Source organism: Ceratosolen solmsi, unplaced genomic scaffold (assembly GCF_000503995.2).
Source record: "Ceratosolen solmsi marchali unplaced genomic scaffold, CerSol_1.0 scaffold7, whole genome shotgun sequence".
NCBI lineage: Eukaryota > Metazoa > Arthropoda > Insecta > Hymenoptera > Agaonidae > Ceratosolen > Ceratosolen solmsi.
Genome location: NW_011948413.1, coordinates 10,610,279 through 10,632,541, shown reverse-complemented (window position 1 = coordinate 10,632,541; position 22,263 = coordinate 10,610,279). Strand labels below are relative to the sequence as shown.

Here is a 22,263-nt window from a genome sequence, read left to right as displayed (position 1 = left end):
TTGACTGGCTACTTTTCAAATCTATTATCGACCTTGTGGCAAAGCTAAAACTTTCGTTGCTTCGGTTTCTCTTAGATATTTCTTTTCTTTTTTTTTTTTTTTTTTGTTGACGTTACGTAATGTTTCAATCGACTCATTTATAATATATTAATATTGATTTCTGAATTTTTTTTTTTAAATTAATGTTTATTTCTTCATAAGAAAAATCATTATTTTTTATTAAAATTTAAGGTCTGAGTAAATTTATTCAATTTATAAAATTTTTATCATAAAAAATGTTTAAATAATTTGAAAATCCAATTTGCTTTATTTCTATAAATGGATAATTTTTAGTTGCTTAAAAAATTAAGAATACCAAAATTTGAATGCTAATTACATGAGCAGGATTATTTTCAAGATCGTGTAAGATCCTGAATTTCAGTATTCTAGGAAATTGATAAGGAACAAAAAACATTTTAAACCAAAAATAGTTTTCATTCCCACGTTATTCTTAATTTCAATAAAAGTTGCATCACCTTTTAATTCCAAGTTCACCTTCTTTTTTATCGTTATTTCCAGCATAAAAAAAAAAAAAAAATTGCAACAATGCGAAAGGAAACAAGGGAAAAGCAGATCAGGCGGGTTATGCGCTTGAATTTGCGCGTCAAAGGCCCCATGAGATTCTTGAATATAATATCAGCCGACACGCGATTATTTCAAAAGACAAAGGCTGGGGTGAAAAGCCTTTGTATAGGAAGTGAAAGTTGAGCTTGCGCGCGACCTCATAAGTGCTTACTTAATCTCCTTACTTTGATTTTCGGCCCCTCGATATGCTTGAAAATAGTTGATCGAGCAGGTGCCACAAGCGTTTTCCTGCTACATAAGTGAGCTACACATACATCGTTGAACTCGAACGAATAAAATGTGATATTCGGCTTTATTGGGGCTCGATTTGATGAAAGACTGGTGATTGAAAATTGAATGTAGACTGCAGCTTTTAAGGATTTTTCAATGTATGAAGACATGCGCGTAAATGCGTAAATTGCTCAAAAGTGTGTTGGAAATTTTAAAAATTATTTAATGACGATTAAATAGTTAGATATTACAATTATTTAATATGAAATACTTTATATTTCAATGAGTTAATTGTTAATATTAATATAATATCATGAAAAATTTCAGATATTACATAATAAAGTATTTAAGCAAATATAATTTGTCGATAATTTCACGAAAATGTCATTATCTTAGTTATAAATATTCATTATCATTTTGTAATCAATAATATTTAAATATTTCAATTTATATATTCTCAATAATTTAACGATATTCAAATTCACTATTACATGTATATTGCATGTGCTAAGCATATAGAATTTTAATATTTTATTATTAATTCAATATATTTAAGTTTCCTGCTTTTACGAGCATTTTAGTATTGTTTCGATATTTCCAATATGCATTATTCTACGTTAATAATATTAAAAGTTAGACACTTTACGTGAGACAATTAACTGAAATTAATTGAAGTATTAAATTAAATATTATAATTTGCATATTAAATATTAGAAATACAAGTTAATAAATAATCCATATTATTATCAATTAAATATCGACTCCATGTTTTAATAAAAATTTAAGGATTAAATTTTGAAGAAAGTTCATATGCGCTTAATAAGCGCCATAAAGTCGGAACAGAAGTAACTATAGACAAACATTCTCGTTTATACTTTTTTTTTTTTTTTTTTTTTTTTTTTTTTTTTGGTTCATTTATATTTCCAACATCTATTACAATGAATATATTTTAGTTTTCAAATAATTGTCTATACATATGAATTTTAAGGAATTTAATCATGTATGAATATAATATCAAAACATAAATTTAAGCCTCGTAAAATGATATAGACACGGTAGCATAGTGTTTAAAGACATAAAAGTTTGTAAAATTAAAGATTTAAGCATAAATATAAATACATTGTATTAGAAAATATATGTTGATAAAGAATGATATTCGAATGAGATCCGATTCAAAATTTCTTATATTAAAATATATTTGATGAAGCGTTGACGACTGATACCGAGTCGCACAAAATCGTCTAGATTTTAAGAATAAATATTATAAATATTAAAATGTTCAAAAATTTATTAATATGAGCAGCCCTTACATAAATTCTTCACGTTGATTGTTTTATCGTTAGGTATAACAGATTCGTTTTTCGTATTATTTATTCTCCAAAAAATTAAAAACGCCTAAAGAAGTGGCAGAATAGATACTAATTATTTTTTAATATCTATTAAAAAAATTGTTCTTTTTTATATTTCAAATATCATGAATATCTTGAAAATTAATATTAATAATAATTCATTATTATTATTATTATTATTTTGTTTTATGCATCATTGATCTTTTTCAGCATATATTTATACGTACGTCAATGCGAGTAGACACACACACACAGGCACGCGCGTTTATTTATTTATCCGGAAGGTTGAAAGGAAATGTTGCAGGTGGTTTAAGAGTCTACCTTCCGTCTATACCTGTACATGTTCCAACCAAATGTAAAGAGAGTTGGAAAGTTCTCGTTTGATATGATAACGAATCGCTTGGAAGCTAAGAGGAATGGAAGAAAGATCGTTAAAAAACCTTTGATAAGGGACAACGTCTCAAGATGCTTTAACATTTTTTAGATAACAATTTTTATATAATTTTATTTATAAGAGCGTATAATAATGAGAATTTCAATGAACTGAAACTCGAACCTAACAATTACGTGATTCCTCGGCTATCGAATGAAATGTAACTCCTAATAGGTTTTGTATTCGCAACTGCAATAATTTATTTATACGGGTCATCGTTTGATATTATAATGATTAAAAAATAAAATAACCACGCTAGATCAGATATTCTATTATAGTCAATCAATTAATAGTTAATGTTTAAGAAGACTATCTTTATAAGAGCAATTATATTTTCGTTAAAATATCCAATTGTAACAAATATATGTATACAAATTGTCATAGAAAGCCTTGATTTAAGGAAAAATTTCACTTTAGTAGAAGTTAAAAATACCAGTAATTGGTAAAAGGAGGAAAATCGAGTCAACAGGCAGAGGTGTAAAATGAAATTGCCATAACCGTGAGGCTTTGCGTCTGCTTACCTTAATTACAAAACGTGGAAGGGGGTTTCGAATTTCCGGACATAACTGAGAACGAATATTGATATATGCGGCGTTTAATCGATTTTCCATTTTGTCCTAATATAGAATGGTCGATTCTTCCTTTATTTTTTTCCTTTTCCTCTGCACTTTCAATCATTTTTGTTCATTTCCTGTGAGGGACATGGGATCCTCCATTTCAGTTGTCGAGATTCATTTTAATTGACTCACACGCACTGAGAATATTCGTTAAACTGATAATAGACCATCGGACGGTATCGACGAAAATATTCCTTTAATCGCTTTTGCCAGGGTAGGCTAGGAAAAGCTCTTAACTATGAAGTGACTTACTTTCATTAAAAGCATACACATTCGGTAAACGTAGGACATTCTATGCAATCATTTGGAGTGCGCTGAAAGACGTTAATAAACATCGCTCCGATGAGGTGATAAAAGCAAAAAAAAAAAAACAAAACAAAAAAAAAGAAAAGAAAAGAAAACGGACTAAAACTTGGAGATTCGCTTGGATAATTTAGATGCACAGCTAATGTATAGAAATTCCGATGGAATTTAATCTAATGGAATGAAGGAACTAAATTTAACGATATATATTACCTTGAGTTGAAAATTTGAAAATGTGAAAATATATTTTTATAAAAAAGGATTTTATTATTTTTGGACGTGATTATTGTCGTAATTTCGTAAGAAATTAAAATAATAATAACAGAAAATTAAAAAAAATGTTTGCTGATATAACACAAAATTTATTACGAGATGAACTACAACAATAGTCATGGAAGCAATTTTGTAGGTAATTTGATCAAAGAGGATTTATTAACGTTTGTTATATGATAAGAAAAATAATAATTTGTCTGCTGAATTTAGAAAATAAAATTAATTAAATTAAATTACATTATATAAATTCTTTGAAGGATTACATTAGTCACTACATGTATAAAATAATTATTGCATAATTATAAAATAGCAATGAATTTTATAATTAATTTAAAACTATAAATAAATGTTATTTTATGTTCACAGGTGTTGATTTCATATATTCAATTGATAATTTATATTATTATTATTAAACGAATTATCATTATTCCTGAGAAATTAATAGTAAATACAGATATAACTATTATTACTATTTTTCTATTAATATGTTGAAAATATGCACGAATAATTCGAAAATTTCGAGAAAAGAATGATAAAAAAATTAAAATTTATAAATAACTAAGAAGAAACTCATCGCTTTGAGATTAATTTCGATAAAGTGGCTTCTGGATCTTTAATCAAATTGGCTTTCAGCTTCGCATCTCTAAAAGTGATTCTCCACCGCTTTAATAATGATACTTGTTTTTCTTTCCGAGTTTTTCTATCTCACTTACACTTCTGTTGTTAAATACTTCACATACCAAGGCTGTTTACTTTATCTTATCAATCTATCCTTCGTGAGTAAAGTTTTATAGAAACTGACTTTATCGACGATTTTCTTGAAGCAGATTTTATTGATATTGGCAATTTCTTTCCATTTCCGAATTGAAGCTTTTGAAAGATATTCAAATAGACAGTTATTAAGTTTTATTTCACATTTTATCTGATAAAACTAAAAATACTATCTTCTGAAATTTGTTATATTTTAAATAAATTAATTATATTTCTTATATTGATTTATCTGTTGTTTGTAAATTGTATTTTTATACCGGTGGTTAGACAGTTCATTTGTACTATATTAAATAAATGAAAATGTAAAAATTTTATTCAATTAAAAAATGTCCTTCGCAAGAGAAAGATAGCGAGAAACAAACAAAAGTCTATATTTATTTCTTGCCTTTAAGCTCGTAAATGTTAGAGTATAATCGTGAATTAATATAAAGGTTATAAATTATTTCTCGATGGTAATGATGATAACTTTATGATGTACATGTGATCGACAAGTTTATTTAATTGTGCAACACATAGAGATATTCATATCATTGCTAATTACTTTACATTAAAATTCAGGACGATGAATTATACTGACAATATTTATACGGTTAAGTTTAGTTACATATTATTTTAATATTCAGATCTTTCTACTTTATAGGGAGATATTATTTATTTATAATGCATGTGTGTTTTAGTAATGTATATTGAATTTATATTCCTACATAATGCGTAAATTATTAAAATATATCGACGATATTAATGATTTATTTTTCTGTAATAAATAAAAGTACGACATATTATTTAAGAATATTAGCATAATAAAATAATATTTAATTATCAATAAATATTTAAGACATTAAATTATGAAATAAAAAAGTTTTACCAATTATAATGAATGCACTCATTCATACAGTGGAATATCTAATCTGTATATATATATATATATATATATTTATAATTTTTTTATAAACTTTATAGTTGAAGAATAGAAAATTATAATATTAAAAGCAAAAAATTTTCCTTCCAAAGTATTTTCATTAATATGTTAAAAGCCGTAATGTTATTTGAACTGTTAAAGTAGTATCGTCAAGTAAATAGTAGAACAAATGGGTAAAGGTGAAAAAAGTGAAATAAGAAGAATAGAAAAAATATAAAAAATAGGTTCATAAAGGGAATCAAAGAGAGAGAGAGAGAGAGAGAGAGAGAGAGAGAGAGAGAGAGGGAGAGAGAGAGAGAGATAGAGATATTTATAAATAAAAAGTAAAATTCATAAGTATATCTATTTTTGACAAAGATAGTATGGAATGTTGAAAATGATATGAACCAAATCAGCATGTAGGAGAGAGAACTAGAATAAATATAAAGAAGCTTGACGCATTGCGTCGGCTATATTCAGACTCGTGACGTGCCGCGTGGATGTAAATTTGTGAGAAAAAGAGAAGATATTACGTGTCTAAACGTGTACGTCCTCGGATATAAGGGAGTTTGAAAAAATAAAAAAGCATATAGGTGAAGTGAAGAAAAAAATAATTGCTAAGGGATAAGAAAAAGTAATTTGGAGAATTCTATTAATGATTATTTATCTTTCTGTGCACACATTTAGTTATGCGTATAATTACTTTATAATTATTTTATTAATTAACTTATCCATTATTATCGATTGTATAAATTACCGATATGATACATCATTTATTATAATGTATTTGTTAGAGTTAAGAAGTTCCAAATGGTTTAGGGAATATCAACATTATTTTTATTTCATTACTACATTTCACCTAAAAATATAACGATGACTTATAAGAAAAAATTTTATTTCTGTATGAAATTTTTCATATTTCATGTTGAGTATTTATGATAACGAGGATACTTGTTCGAGAATTGAAACACCTACTCATAATCTTTAATATCCTTTTAAATGTAAAAGCATTTAAAATAATATTCTAAGCCAGTTTAACGATTTTAATTGGGATGTGTTAATCTTCGACGGACTCTTTATCGTAATTATAACTGGGGCTTATCGTACATGTAACTATTTGTACAAATTAATGATAGTTTTTAGTAGGAGTGTGTATTGGTGTTAAAATACAAAAATCTAACATCGATAATTTCCGCGCTCGAGTCTCGAGTTCTTCGCAGATCTAAAAATAGCGCAACTTTCATTTGTCAAGACCGTGGATAGATTAAAATGAAAAAGAAAATAATCAGGGTGTCGAGTGGTAAATCCCTGTAAGCGAAAACTCATTAACTCTAACTGCAATTCTGAAAATCTGCGAGCGGGGAAAGAAGCTGCAGTGCACTAGGACAGCCTTTCGAGTCCAACCTCGTAAAAGCGATTTCGAATATTAATTAAAAAAAAAAAAAAAAAAAAAAAAACAGGCAGAGTACGAGGTGAATGAACGCCAAGAGAAGTGAAAGGATATGGTGAAAAGCGCTCCCTTTCGTCGTCCTTTTGAAAAATGAGGAAGGGAGAACGTAGTTGCAGCTTCTCCACGGAATGTCCGCACTTTACATACTCCATTCTTATCTTTCTTTGGCGCTTTGTATAGTGTAAGATATATATATATATATATATATATATATATACATATATATCTTACACTATATATTTGGCGCTTATATCGTCTACGTATATCTGACGTATCTGTTCTGACGACAGGATTTAACGAAAAGAATTAGATTTTGTAAAAAGGAGTGCCAAATAAACTGCAATTTAAAAAAAATTACAGTGTTTTAGTGCAATTGTATTTAAATTATTTCCTACAAATTGAGAGCGAATTCTGAAGAAAATATCTATAATAGTAAACTTTTATGATTTTGTATGTTTGCGTTTTATTAAAATACATTATTATTTTTATTCATATATATATATATATATATATATATATATATATATATATATATATTGTAGTCATCTCTATTTGACTTAAAATCTTTGTCACTTAATAAATAAACTTTCTTAATCATTTAAAGTTGCGATTTTTAGCGATAATTATTTATTTATTTAGCGATATTTAACGATAATATAGAAACAAAAAAACAATTTACATTTTCCATCGACTGTATTATGAGCAATTTTCGAACAATACAAATACGAAGTTTTTGCGAATTACGTTTCAGCATTGGTCTCTTAGAATTATACAACTTTTCATCGACTCGATATAAAAACGGTGGAAGCATTATTGGCTTTGAGAATATAAAAGTCTCGTGAGAAATTTTTTGTAAACGCAGTGCAGTCAAAATATCGTACGATGATTAAAAAATAATTTAAAGAGACGGTAATTTGACAAAGTATTTGATGATTGCGTAAGCTTCGTTCACCGTCGGCTTATTATGACTCTCTTATGAGAACATAAATATTAAAGGCTAATGATCTGGGCTTCAAACGATAAACAAAATATATTTTTAATAATCATTCCTTTCACCATAAAGTTTTAGGTGAGCTTGTTAGCATACTTTCATGGAAAATGAAATGTAATGATAAAACAATGACAGTGTGACAGCTCCGAATAAAATAATATACTTCATCTATAAATCAAATTAATTTTATTATAGCTCTGAAAACTTTTTTTAGCCATTATTCGTATTATAAGAATATTTGAATATTTTTTAATGATTGACGTAGCTTAATTTGCCTGTAATACTTAAATGATGTAGCGCTAACTCAAGTCCTGTAGGGTTATACAGTAAATTTACAAACCTTTCAATTAGGTAGGTAGGTAAGTGAAATGTAACGTGAAGATATTTATGTAAACTGAAACGAAACTAGGAACGTGAAAGTACACAAGCGTTAATTATAAAAATTATCCAACGACAAATGCACATAAGTTATTACAATGTGGCAAACTATGGAATTCAAGCAGAATAGCAAATGCAAAAAGTTTAGAGGCTTAATTAAAAATGAAACAGTCGGGGGCAATAAACAACTTATAGATGTCGTCACAGCCAGTGAAAATACACTTTCGCCACAAATTAGACTAATAAAAGAATGGCGCATGAAAGTAACCGCGCTGCTGTAAAAGCGGAAGTAGCGAGAAAGAGGCGCGCACTTGCAGGCGAAAAATCGGATGGAGAAAAAATGCGAAACACTTGGCGTCTGCGTCAATTAACAGACGTCGGCTTCGTGTCGCAGTCAAGCGCAAAAGCGTCGCTGGACCCCGTGTTTGTAAAAGTTCAACCAATAAAATTATAATCGATGGTTGGAGGAGGGTGGGCGGGTGGGTGGGGGGGATCACCTTTGTAATCGTTATCGCGATTACAGCCGCCCGCTGTAATTTCGCTAAAAAATTGAAGTTTACACTCACGTCAATTGCTTTCGCCGCTAAATTAGAGTGTAATTAAAGGTGCGAGCCACCATGGCGGATGAATTTAATTAATTAAGGAATTAAGAAGCTCGCGATTGGAAAGGCTGGGCGGCAGCTTTGCCGACAGGTAATTCTTGTTCTCGTGCGCTCTTTGTTCGTTGGGGCAACTACGCGTAAAATCGCTGCTTATTATGATATTGAGATGGTAAAGGGTTAGACGATAAGAATCATAAGTAATGGAGGCGCTTATGATGTGTGATAATTTTATTAATTAATGTTTCAGCTTATTCGATTTTGTTGAAACATTACGAAAAGGATAACGTACATGCTATTATTACGTAAATTATTTTGTCTCCAATTAATAATTCGGTTAATCAATGATATTTTCTGTATTTCATGTTCTATAATATGAATTTATTGAATTGACAAATTAATTGCAATTAATCTGTAATTATGTAGTAATTCAAAAATGTTTGTAAATTAAAGACTAATGATATTATGAATATATCATGGATATTCTAATACGCACATATACTCGTTAAACTCTCATGGGAGGTCAGAAAGTAAGGCACTATGAAAAATAAATAAATTTTTAAAAGAGTTTAATAAGAATTTATAGCTTCATAACTCAGCTCTGGCGATTGAAAAGAATAATTACTAAAATAATGTAATGTTAATATATTATTTCATAATTTTTATTATGTTATATTTGGTCTATTGAATGGTCCATTACAATATTCGACGTGATGAATTTGCAATAAATTAATAATAATTAAACGCACGAAAGTATAAAGTAAAATTATGCCAGATATAAAACATTAATTATTTATATCTACATAAGGAATAATAAATCTAAAAATTCTTTTTAAAATATCAAGACAGCTAAGCGGTTGGAATAAACTATGATTTTCAATTTTAATGCACTGATGTATTATGAATCCCATATTATGAATTCGAAAATAATACTTGCAAAGAAGTAAATAAAATATATGAAAAGGGTATAGTGTCTGTTTGTTTGAAAAATCGAAAATACTGAACGATAAATGAAATTTTTCGTACAAAATTAAAATACAAACGTAGTTAAATATAAATGGATGTAACGTCGAATAACTGAGAAAAGTCGCGCTTTAATTTATAATTTTCTAATTAATAAGGGATCTTATTAAAAGGTTAATAAGGAGGCAGAATAATATCATGGCAGTGGTAAATTTATTTTTTATCAAGACCAGATATATGACTTAATTAAAGCAAATTTCTATTTTCATTGCAGCTTCGACAGAGATTCACCTTTCACATTCCAACTTGGCGTGGGTCAAGTGATCAAGGGCTGGGACCAGGGACTCTTGGACATGTGCGTGTCCGAAAAGAGGAAACTTACGATACCACCCGAGCTCGGCTACGGCGATCGTGGAGCTGGAAACGTCATCCCCGGAGGTAAAGAACCCTATGATTGTTATTGGGCGACGAAGTTGTGGATTTGATGTTTATGGATTGGCTGATATGGTATTGATGATCTGTTCAAACGATAGGCGAATGATTTTACGGACAAGTGTTTATAAACTTAAGCGGGAAAACTTTACTGTAGTCTAAAAAGCGAGTGTTTGTTACGTTTTTATAAATTGTGCAATAAGTTTATTCTACTCTATTCTAATAATATGTTTATATTATTTGCATATAATTTTTGTTACCACCGATCGAGTATAATAATGTGATAAAGTAGTAGAATTGTGATAATAAGTATCACTATTTTAGCGTGGGTAAATAGAAATTTAAATTTCAAGAATGATAGCATTAAAGTAATAAGAAATGGTATCCTAGAGATTGGCAAATTATACAATTTATTAATAACGAGTCAATTCATTATGAATTCTATATACGTATTAATCGACATTTTGTCAGTACCATAGGCATTTTCATTTTTTAACAATTTTGTTTTTTGCCACTATGTAAGTTTGAAACTTATTTATAAAGAAGCTTAAACGTATTAAATTGAAATCTATAAAAAATTTTCTTTAATCAACGTATGAAAAACTAAAGGTATGTGTGCGTATGCGTGTGTGCACGAGTATATATATATATCACATATTATTACAATATCAAAACATGATTACATTTAATTAGAAATTCGTTGAATGACTAATTTCAAGTAATTAAATTTTATTCTTTTTGATTGTAAAATAGATCATTTCTTACACTCTATTTTTAATAAATAATGAGCAAATTATATAGACAAGTTAAACTAACTTTATAATTAAATTTGAATTCTTTGGGATTTGATGTATTGTAAATTGAATTTTTATCCATCAAAATATTAGCAAAAGAAGATAAATAATTGGATAAATAATTAAATTTCGAATACACAAATTCCCTTACAGAATTCCAACTGTGTCGAATGTTGTTCTGAAAATAAATAAAATTTTGAATATAAAATTGGCTTTTAATTCGCACTTTAATATAAATAAATTGTTTAATTTGTTAAAACCGTAGCAAGATGCCTGCATAACCTTATTTAAATAATTTATTATAAATAATTTGTAATCCTTAAAAAATGACATTCGGAATGGAAAATAAAAAAATTTGCTACGAACGCAAATGTTATGACATGAATACAATATGCTATTCCCACGAAATCCGAGCGACTTTATTTAATCGTACCGCATATACTGTAGGAATCACACGAATCGAGTCCGGAGAAATGCTTTCCCAAAATGTCCGATCGTCCGTAATGTAAACTGGCAGCTGCGATTAGAGACTGCGGCTTTGTTCAAATAAAAATATAATAAGCACTCGAAACGTGTGATTGGACAATTGTGCGTGAAGCCTGTTGGTTTACGCTGTGGTTGCCACGCGAACTTAAATTCGGATCTGCGATTCCACATCAACACATTCGTTAGAAATAAATGTTAAAGAAATTCGAAAATCGTGCGAAATTGTTTCAAGCCCGTTTTAATAGTTGCTCAATCGCAATAATATATTCGCTTAAATGTTTATGGAGATTATATTAAAGAGAAACGATGAAGCACAACGAAGGTAGATTTTAATATGCTCTCTCTTTTCTTTTTTTCTTTTTAATCAATGGCAGTGAATTTATGAAATGTTAATTGTCGATTGAACGTTATCGATGAACTTTGATTGAACTAATTTTAAAATACACTTTTAAGCCTTTTGTGTTGAAAATTCAATATAATGCATGTTACTACTCATATGTTTTTTCTACATTTCCTTAAAATACAAGATCTCAAGCTTCTTTCAAACAGAAAACTTTTTTTATTATATTTTTATGCTTTCATTACTACTGCTGAATATTAAGCAAATGATTTTAATTTGTGAAATTCATTTTGAACCTTAAATTATATGGGCAGAGTTAATATGAGTCCATTAAATAATTAAAGCCATACGTATTTTTGATTAGATTTTTTTTTTTTTTTTTTTTTTTTTTTTTTTTTTTTTTTTTTTTTTTATAAATAGAATAACAGAATACTAAACATAATTTTTCTTTAATTACAAGCTCGTATGATATAAATATTATTGCATAAGTATCTTGATTATACAAAGTACATACTTTAAATAAGAAAATATTGAAATGTACTTTACAATTAATAACTGCGAGTTAGATAATCATGAGAATTTTATAATAAACATTTATCATTTACGTTTGATGAATACAATGCCTAATAATTAAATTTTTCCAATGATATAATGCCATTCTATATATGTATAATTAATTATAAAACTTTATATAAAATAAAATTTTCAACAAACGCCATGCAAACAAAGGCTCTGCATTATAATAACGAACAATTCATAACAGATTATAAATTATTATTAATATTAAAAACTAATGATGGGTATCAATACATATTTAAATGTAACTTAAAATTTTTATAATAATAATAATGATGAGAATATTTCAAGACTTATCTATCTGAACACAATCTACTTAATGAAAGTCATCGGATATCATTATATAACTCATCATAGTTATCTACTAATTAAATAATGATTTAGCGCATCAAAGGTATTAGTTATTAGACTCTACTGCAAGTCATTTGATCTTCAATTAGTAGACAAAATTTTTTTCTTAAATAAAGATTACCATTCTCGCAGAATGGAATCTCAACTTAATTAATACTCTACATTATAGAATGAACATGGCTGTCAATTTTTGGCAAATCGGATTTATACATTTAATAAGAAACTTTTATCCATTCTCTGTTTTAATGAACATAATATGCCTGCTATGCGAAAATAATAAAAAAAAAGTTGCCATAAAAACTTGTGAAATTAAATAGTAAATCACTTAGTTAAGTTCAACCTCTAGTGAAAAATTTTTAAATCCGGATACTCGATTAATGATAATTATATTATTTCTACTTTTCAGTTCAACTTTCACTTAGAAAGTATAAACTTTTTGTTCGACCTCCGTATAATTTTATCCAAAGCTATTTAATTAATTAAAAAAAAAAAATAATAATAATAATAATAATAATAATAAATAAATAAAATAAAAGATCGATTAAACTTCAATGGCAACATTAATAAATAATAGAATATCGCTCAGTAGGAATATGTCCGTAGGCTAGTTTTGTTTAACGTTTCGGTTTGCCTTGCAAATATATCTTAAATGGTGTATATCCTTGTTGGTGACAGAGGTCGTAGGGGCTGGAAGTGAGTTGGAGTTGAAAACACATAGAGCTGTCTCCTTATATCCCGAGTATTAATTCCATTCGTTTAAACGTCCAATAATTAAGCGAACAATATTTCATTAGCGTTGGTGTTCAGTCGCCTTGTACCAAAGCGGCCGGCCCGCCCACATAATTAATGGATCCTTCTCGCATCGCGGTACTGGCATGGGAAAGGGAGAGAGGTGATACAACGAATTTTTCACGTCGAGCTGCAACGCGCTCTAACGTTTTTAATTGCCAAGGGTGTTGGAGGAAATTATATTACATATCCAACAAATTATTCCATACTGAGAAGGCAAATGATTTTCTCCACACGAGCCAGCGTTTTGCTTTTTGAAATTTTACGTTACGCTATTAAGAGCTCCTCGATATTGCTTAGAAATTAGGATTCTTAATAACTGATCGTAGCTGTCATCGCTATCTAAAGAAAAAAAAAAAAACGGAAAATTCAAAAAGTATTTGGACAGGAAATATTTTTCAAACGTTATGAAAGAGTTAAATTATATTTACATGGGTAGGATGTTTTATTTCAATTACTATAAAGAATTCAAATATAATTTTTTTTTTAATCCTTAAGGCATCACTGATTTTATTTATTTAAACTATAGGGAAGCAATTATAAGGTATGTATACTCGGAAAGCATTTAATAAAGGGGAAACTTTAAACGGATTAATATTTATAAATATCTTAGTACTTACTACTATATTAGGAGGTTACAATATATTTTCTTCAGTTATTTTATAATTATATAAAATTATATATAAAACTCTAAAAAACTAACAGAATAACCGATGGCAATGCATTGCAAAATTGAAAATTTATATAATATAGTTTATAAAACAATAATTTTACTATTATCGGTTAATTTTAACTTCAATGAATCCTGAAATGGATATGTGAAAAAGTACATGTGAAATTTAAATAATCAACTGCAGAAATTTCTGATAAAGAGAAGGATTAAATAGGAGAAAAGAGTAAAGTACGATTATTTTCTCTAGTTTTCTTTCTTTATAATTTTCATTTAAATATCATGATTCCGTATAAATATATATATATATATCTATAGTATGTATTTAATTAAAGAATTTCAATGAGCAGACATAATAAACATTTCATTTTATAATAAAGTCTACGGTAATCCAAGTTATAAATTTATGATATTGCATATTTACAATATTATATATTAATATTAAATTTATATTTATTTATTGATCATATAATTATATTTACTCGGTTTACTTTAGGAAATCTTAGAAAGTAATAATTTTTCACTACCAATAATACAAAATTCATTACAATTGCTAAAGCAAATAAATAAACTATTATAAATAATTTATGTAATGTGAATTTAGGATTTATAATAGTGTTATGATTTTACTGGAATATGGATTGGAAATTCGAGATAAATTAAAATATAAATCTTAATATTATCACTCGATATTATATAAATATTAAATAATTTTTTATTCGATAGTTACTTGGACCGATTAAAAATGACAATATTGAAATGAAAGAAACAATTAATCAAATTTTAATCATTTATATTCGCAAACCTTAGTCTCAATAAATTTTTGCAAATTTATCAAATTTAAGATATTTTATGAGTTTCCGTTTAATACATATTTATTACAATTTGAATTGCGTCGTATTATAAATAAAAAGATATTATTATCAAATATTAAGATTATTAGTTATATCTAATTATTAAAAGGAAAGCTAAATATACAATTCAGATAATTAAAATACTTGTATACTTCCATTAATATTTAAATTTCAGTCGATTTTCAAATTCATCTTTAAACAATAATTGCAACTAATAACTTATAAGTATAGGTACTTTTATTAAATAGTAAAACTAATGTAAATATACAAAAATTCTTTAATTTGCCTAATATCTATATCTTCATTATCTATTATGTTTAACATGAAATAAATACTATTTAATTGTGTATGTGTGTATTTTTTATTTTTTTTTTTTCATTTATTTACAGGAGCCACTCTGCATTTCGATGTTGAATTGATCAATATTAGTGATTCTCCACCAAATGCCAATGTTTTTAAAGAAATTGATGCCGATAAGGACAATCAATTATCCCGCGAGGAGGTGAGAACAATGGCAAGAATCGTTCTTTTTTTAATTTATTTTATTTTCTGGGGTCAATCGGTGTCGGTTGTACTATCATGTAAACATCTTTTATACAAAATATTTCCAAATTTTCAAACGTATTTACAAAATATTTTATAAAATATTACTAACAATTAATTGTAGTTAATTACTTTGTTAATATGCATGCATATAATATTGTAGACAATGTATCGATCTAAATTAGGTGTATATAAAAGTTATAAATTATCAATGATAAAATAATAACTTAATAATCGTTTTATACAAAAGATGTTCTATAAGATATCGACCCTTGAAAAATATTGGTGAAAAAAAGAACGATACTTTTATGTTTAAATACAGAAGATTTTAAAAGAGAATGTATTGCAATATTTTTAGAATTATTTGTTTTCATTTTTTGTCATAATGATATTTATATTTCACTATGCAATTATTTACAAAGAAAAATAACGAGACTAATCGTTGAAATTTGTTAAAACAAATTTTTATCTTTTCAACAAGGTATTATTGTACTTATATTATCGACAAACGAAAAATATGGATTAATTAGGATTTTTAAATATATTTCAAATTTCTTTTTTAACTAAAGATTGTTTTTTATTCATTCACGTAATAAAATTGAAATTTAAAATAAAAATAATGCTTCATTATAATTTGTAGTTCATCACTTAAACTAGTATTGTTTAATGATAGATTAAAAATTTTAATTTGTGACCGTTGTTGTCAATTTTGTTTTATAATTTTGCAAAGATATAAATTAAATTTTCAATGTTATGAATAAAATAAATTTTCACAATTATATTTTACAACTTAATAAATGAAAAAAAAAAAATATATATAAAAATTATAACATCGTTTATAAAAACTTTAATCGATCTAATTTGTATAACTATTGATCATTAATGGATTATATCAATAGTAAATAACGACTTTTTAAACGTAAATTGCACCTTCAAGTATATAATAAAGAGTAGAGAAAAATCTAGATTATTGACTCTTTAGTAAGTAACTTGTTTCCAACAAATTATGAGTATCCAAGAATGACTAATATTAACGAGTTTGTGCCTTCACTAAAATAACTTGCGTCACTATGCAATTAAGGTTTTTAACGATAACGTATAAAAACGGTATAAATAAAATAGTATTTGGTAAATGTCTAGAGGAATAAATGATTTGCACGTAAATGCCAACATGAGGAATGTTGAATCGTATCTCACGAGCGAACAATATTTTTCTGTGTCCCTTACATAGGTCAGCGAATACCTGAGGAAGCAGATGCAGGAGGCCGAGCAATCAGGCGCCGGCGAGAGCGAGGAAATGAAGAAGATGTTGGCCGATCAGGATAAGCTCGTGGAGGAAATTTTCCAGCACGAGGACAAGGACAAGAACGGCTTCATTTCCCACGAGGAGTTTAGCGGACCGAAGCACGACGAACTGTGAAAAGCTCATTTCGCCTAGATCATTCAGCCACCAATCACAACACCCACACGCCCACGCGATTCTATACAAACAGACGGATGCACACACACACACACACACACGCCACCCACATACACGCGCGGATACGTTATCGCCCCATACCCTCGCCTTCAGCCGCTGCTGCAACCACACGCTCACACGCCCACTAACACAGATTAACGCACGCGCATACGCGTTTGGCGGTTACGGCGATAAAAGTTAACCACCACGAAAACAATCAATCTTCTTTTCTGTTTGGAAAACTATTTTCTTCCATAATTCATTTATCCTAGTTCAATGAGCGTAACAGTCTCAAGTTCGTTGAGGCCGCTTTTTAAGATAATCCTTTTCAGGCTTCGGTTTTGAATCTTGTATATCAATAATCAAGTCGTTCATGCATATACCGATGTAACTTAATAGTGGAAGCTTTTGGACGATCATTTTAAAGCTTACGTCATTTGAAAACTGCATAATTCTTCAAATCTGACTTGAATTTTACGTTAGTAATGTAACAGAGGCAAAATTCTTTTAACATTTTTCAATAATTTCTTTTGCACTGTATTAATGTTTATCTTGATTGACATTAGTAAATATACCTTATCCTGCTTGCTTTATCATTAAGCTTCTCGCTCGAGCGATCGTGAAGTTTGTCTAATCTCAGGATCAACTATTCTTATGAACTTTTATCGATTCGCACACATACGTAAACAAAGGCCAACGAATGATAAAAGAGTAACGATTATAAAGTGCTGGAAATGACCGGAACCCAGAGGGCATAAGAATTCGTTAAAAATCGAGCTAACCTTGATCCTCTCATTTTTTTGTTTTTTGTTTTTTGTTTTTTTTTTGTTTTTGAGAAGCGACATTCCGACGATCCAGTGCACTACGCGACCGTTGCACGAAATAGAGAGTAAAAAAAACTAGAATACGGGCATGAACAAAAAACTTGTACTCACATCATACACACCCGCGCGCACACACCCGTATGTACGCACATTAGCGAACAGACATATACGCTCGCAGAAAAAAAAACCAGATATTCACGTGCACTGTGATCCTCTGACTCTTCAAGTGTAAAGTGATCCCAAGCATCATCCGTGTTACGTGAGAGAGAAATAAAGCGAGACAAGACTGTAAGAAAGAGAAAATGAGAAAATGAGTGCGAATGAATTTTTTACTCGAATATATGTATAACGAAAGGGAGATTAATGAAAGCGAATGAATTTTTTACTCGAATATATGTATAACGAAAGGGAGAATTAATGAAAGAAAGAAAGAAAAATAGATAGAAAGAAAGATAGAAAGAAAGAAAGAAAAATACATAAAGGTATATAAAAAAAAGTATGTTGTAGATTCGGGAGTACTTATCATGCGGGATACAACACGTGTCTATCCTTTAAATTAAGGATTTTTCCACGATGTATTTTTCAGTTTTCAATTTCGCGTACATTCAGCCATAGAAGTCGTTTTTATAAAAGTTTATAACATTTTAGAGGGAACTGAAATTTTATATCTTAGGCCAATGTTTAGCGTCAAATTTTTATATAAAACTTTTATTGATCGATTGTTTGTTTCATATTGATAATGTTTTTCATGTAAAGAGCTTTTTTTATTTGAAAATGATGAATTATATATATATATATATATATATATATATATACATATATATATATACACATAAATGCTTATACATATATACATATATATTATATACTTGTTGCATTTTTCTCTTGGAAATTACGTTTTGCCTATTGCGCTTCTTCGAAGATGTTCTTCGGTTCTTTGCACTTACTATATCAAAGTATAACATAGTAAAAACCAGAATCGTAAATCTATGAATGCCAGTAAGTCAATGGTGAATCAATTTTGAAAGTGAATTTATTGAAAAATGGTCGGATGAGAGAAGCTATAAAGAATTGATATCACACTCGTTGCGAGCATTATTAATGTAAAATTATGCGTTTTTATTACCACATTATATTGTATGTTGTTAAAGCTGGACGAAGGTTAATAAATCGTGCATCTCTAGCACATTTTGTTATAACGAGTCTTTATTATTTCATAAACAATTCCTATAATAATCAAATACAATAAATAAATATTTATTTACTTAATTGTTAAAATTATCCCGTTTATTATTACATATATATATATATGATATTGCTGTCTTGTTGCTATTGATATGTTTATTATGCGTTGAAGATTGTAAATATTTTTATGTGTTTTTAAGTTTATAACTAATAAATTAAGCGGATACATGCCAAACGAGGCAATTTTAAAAATGTGAAAAAATTCATCATAACTTATAATTATAACACTTTATAATACTAAGTATAATTAAAAGTTGGATAATTTAAAGCAAATATAATAAATAAATAAATATAATAAATCTCACCGCAGATATTGAAATCCACGTAATTATTTATGTCAATTTTCGTACGAAAAACATCTACTTTTTGTAGAGAATAAAGATCTAAATAGAAATTATTGATGAATTAAATAAATTATCTAAATCTATAAGATGTACAATTTTTTATTATTATTTGCTTGATATCTTGAAAACGAATTTCTATATAGATTTTAGTTATTTGAATTTGGTTAAAATTAGAATATTTCTGTTCATTCGAAGGGTATCAATAACAAACTTTGTTACTTAACTTTTACTTTAGATTCACATACACGTTTATCTCAACTGCTTTTGAAATATCCATTTATCTACAAAAATGGATTACTCTAGGGCAATGGATTACCCGAATGGCATTTTTGATACATTTGTCACCAGCATTCTGTTACATTATCCTAGTTCCGTGGAATTTTTGGACATTTGAACTTCAATTTTGTAAATAGAATGTTTAGAATATAAAAATATTCTCATATCTTCATTGTGCATTAGGAACTTCCTGTGCTATTTTTTATTAATTGTTCAATTGTTAAATACGCTGAATTTTAAATTACTCTCACAGTTATCTCCATTAATTTAATGCATATTTGTAATCATGGCCACTGACGTCTTTTAACAATTAATATTTTTACTTGAGATAATACAAGCTTATCAGAATTATTAAAATATAATTTGGTTAATGGAAAAATAATTACGAGTCAATTACTTATTATGCAGACTTCGTTACATACGAATGTAACGTAATTTATTTAGTTTTTCCTCATTGCTAGTATATCCTTTTTAATTTACTGTTTATACTTAATTTTAAATACTTTTCCCATTTAAGTACTTCTTATAGAATATAAATTGTTTTGTCACTATAAAATAAAAATTAAAGCAAATTTGTGGTAAATCAGAAAAACAATGATATAGCTTTAAATTGTAACAGATACTGATAGATATTTTTCAAAATTTCATTAATTAACTTCTAAAAAATCTTTACCTACCTTTCTTTCCGCAATTTCGACTGTTATTTGTTTATTTAATTTAAATTGTTGGATAGACGGATTTGAAAATTTAATAAATATTTTTCAAGATTCACATACTAAAACAATACATTTAAAATAAATTTCACATTCTTTTTGATATAAATAAGTAACTTAAACTTAATAATACCCATAGAATAATAATCATTTAATGTCGATTATCAATACTGATAATTGAATAGTTTTATATAATATTTAATATTACGATCTAATAATATAAACAAATTGATGTTTATAACATTTATGATATTTAAAATAAAAAATTGATAAATTAATAAATGGAAATAAGTTACTAAATTGTCCAATTTTTTCTCAAATTAATACTAGTAATTAAAAAATAATCTAGATAATATATTCTTCCTAAATTATTATTGTTACTTATAATATTAATAGATAGTTTTTTTAATTTAGTATTTTATTAGTATAATTTTATTCAATTCGTTAAGTATAAAAAATATAGATTTAAAATTATTAATTTAAAATTTTAAAAAGTACAATGAAATAAAATGAGAGATAAGATAAATTAGTAACAGGTTTTTTTTTTTTAATATATATAATTATTAATTATAATAATGGAAGATATAAAGAATAGAAAGGCATCGATAATGAAAACTTACCGAAACTAATTTACTTGACTGAATAACTGAATAAGGAGACGATGGGATCAATTATTATTGATAAAAACATAAAATGTAAAGGCATATATTTTCAGTTCTTTATTGTATCAATCACTTTCTTGTAATGTTGCACAATATTTTATTTCTACAACCGACTTACTTAATCTTACAATATTCTTCATTTCTTGGTTCTTCATAGCAGCTGAGTCAGCTAAAGTAGTGCTTGCGCACGAAATTAATATTTAACATTATTAATCGTCGTTTTCACCGCGAGAAAAATTCATGGACTTAGAAAATTCGAATTTAGCTACAACTGTCGCTTGTTCTTTCGATAATTTATATCATCGTGAAAGCTTAATTTGTTCTATTCACTAATGCGTTCCCTATACACTACCAAAGAAATAATTGCTTTTTAGGCGGATTGATCGAAAAAGGTACAGTTTTGTTGCTTTAGAATAATGTTTGTGAATATATAACGTCGAAATAATGATAAGAAAAGATGAAGAGGCACGTGAGGTCCCTATGAATATGTTTCACTGGCCAAAAAAATTATTTTGTATATTTTATTATTAATGTGTGTGTGTGTGTGTGTGTGTGTGTGTGTGCGTGTGCGTGCGCGCGTGTGTGCACGTGTGTGATCTGTTTTCAAATGATTTAGAGAATATGTCCCAAAAGTACATGAAATTTACTTTCTAAAGAAATCTGACAATATTTAATTGCCTATACAAATCACATTCATTATTCTTTATGTATAAAAGCTTTTTCAGTTAAGTTTTAATCATTATTTTTTCTCAGTTCAAATATATAATTTTTGTTATAAGATTTTTCTCACGTCTGCAATAAATAGTATTTGACCATAAAAAAAATAATTTTTTCAAATCAAAAATTTTTTTTGAAAAATATTTTAAAAAATCTATTGTAAATTTTCTATTATATGTATATATAAATATATATATATATATATACATACATAATAGAAATATAAATTATGTACTATTTTTTTGTAAATATTTCAATATAGTGCTTTTCTTTTTTGAATATAGGAAGCTCGTAATATTGTTTATTAGGCTTCGATTTGACGTTTAACT

General features: G+C 27.5%; 1 protein-coding gene across 2 annotated transcripts in view; it reads left to right on the top strand.

The window, feature by feature from the left end:
* Fkbp14 (peptidyl-prolyl cis-trans isomerase Fkb14) overlaps positions 1-17,212 on the top strand; it is a 65,857-nt gene extending 48,645 nt beyond the window's left edge. Inside the window, exons 2-4 of one of the 2 annotated variants that reach the window (XM_011506171.1) lie at positions 10,134-10,297; positions 15,541-15,653; positions 16,926-17,212. In XM_011506171.1, the coding sequence (XP_011504473.1) occupies positions 10,134-10,297; positions 15,541-15,653; positions 16,926-17,114 (466 nt within the window). In that variant the 3' untranslated portion in view covers positions 17,115-17,212. Of the gene's footprint in view, positions 1-10,133; positions 10,298-15,540; positions 15,666-16,925 lie in introns of both variants that reach the window. The other variant, XM_011506170.1, reaches the window with a different exon arrangement.
* Positions 17,213-22,263: the final 5,051 nt, after the last annotated feature.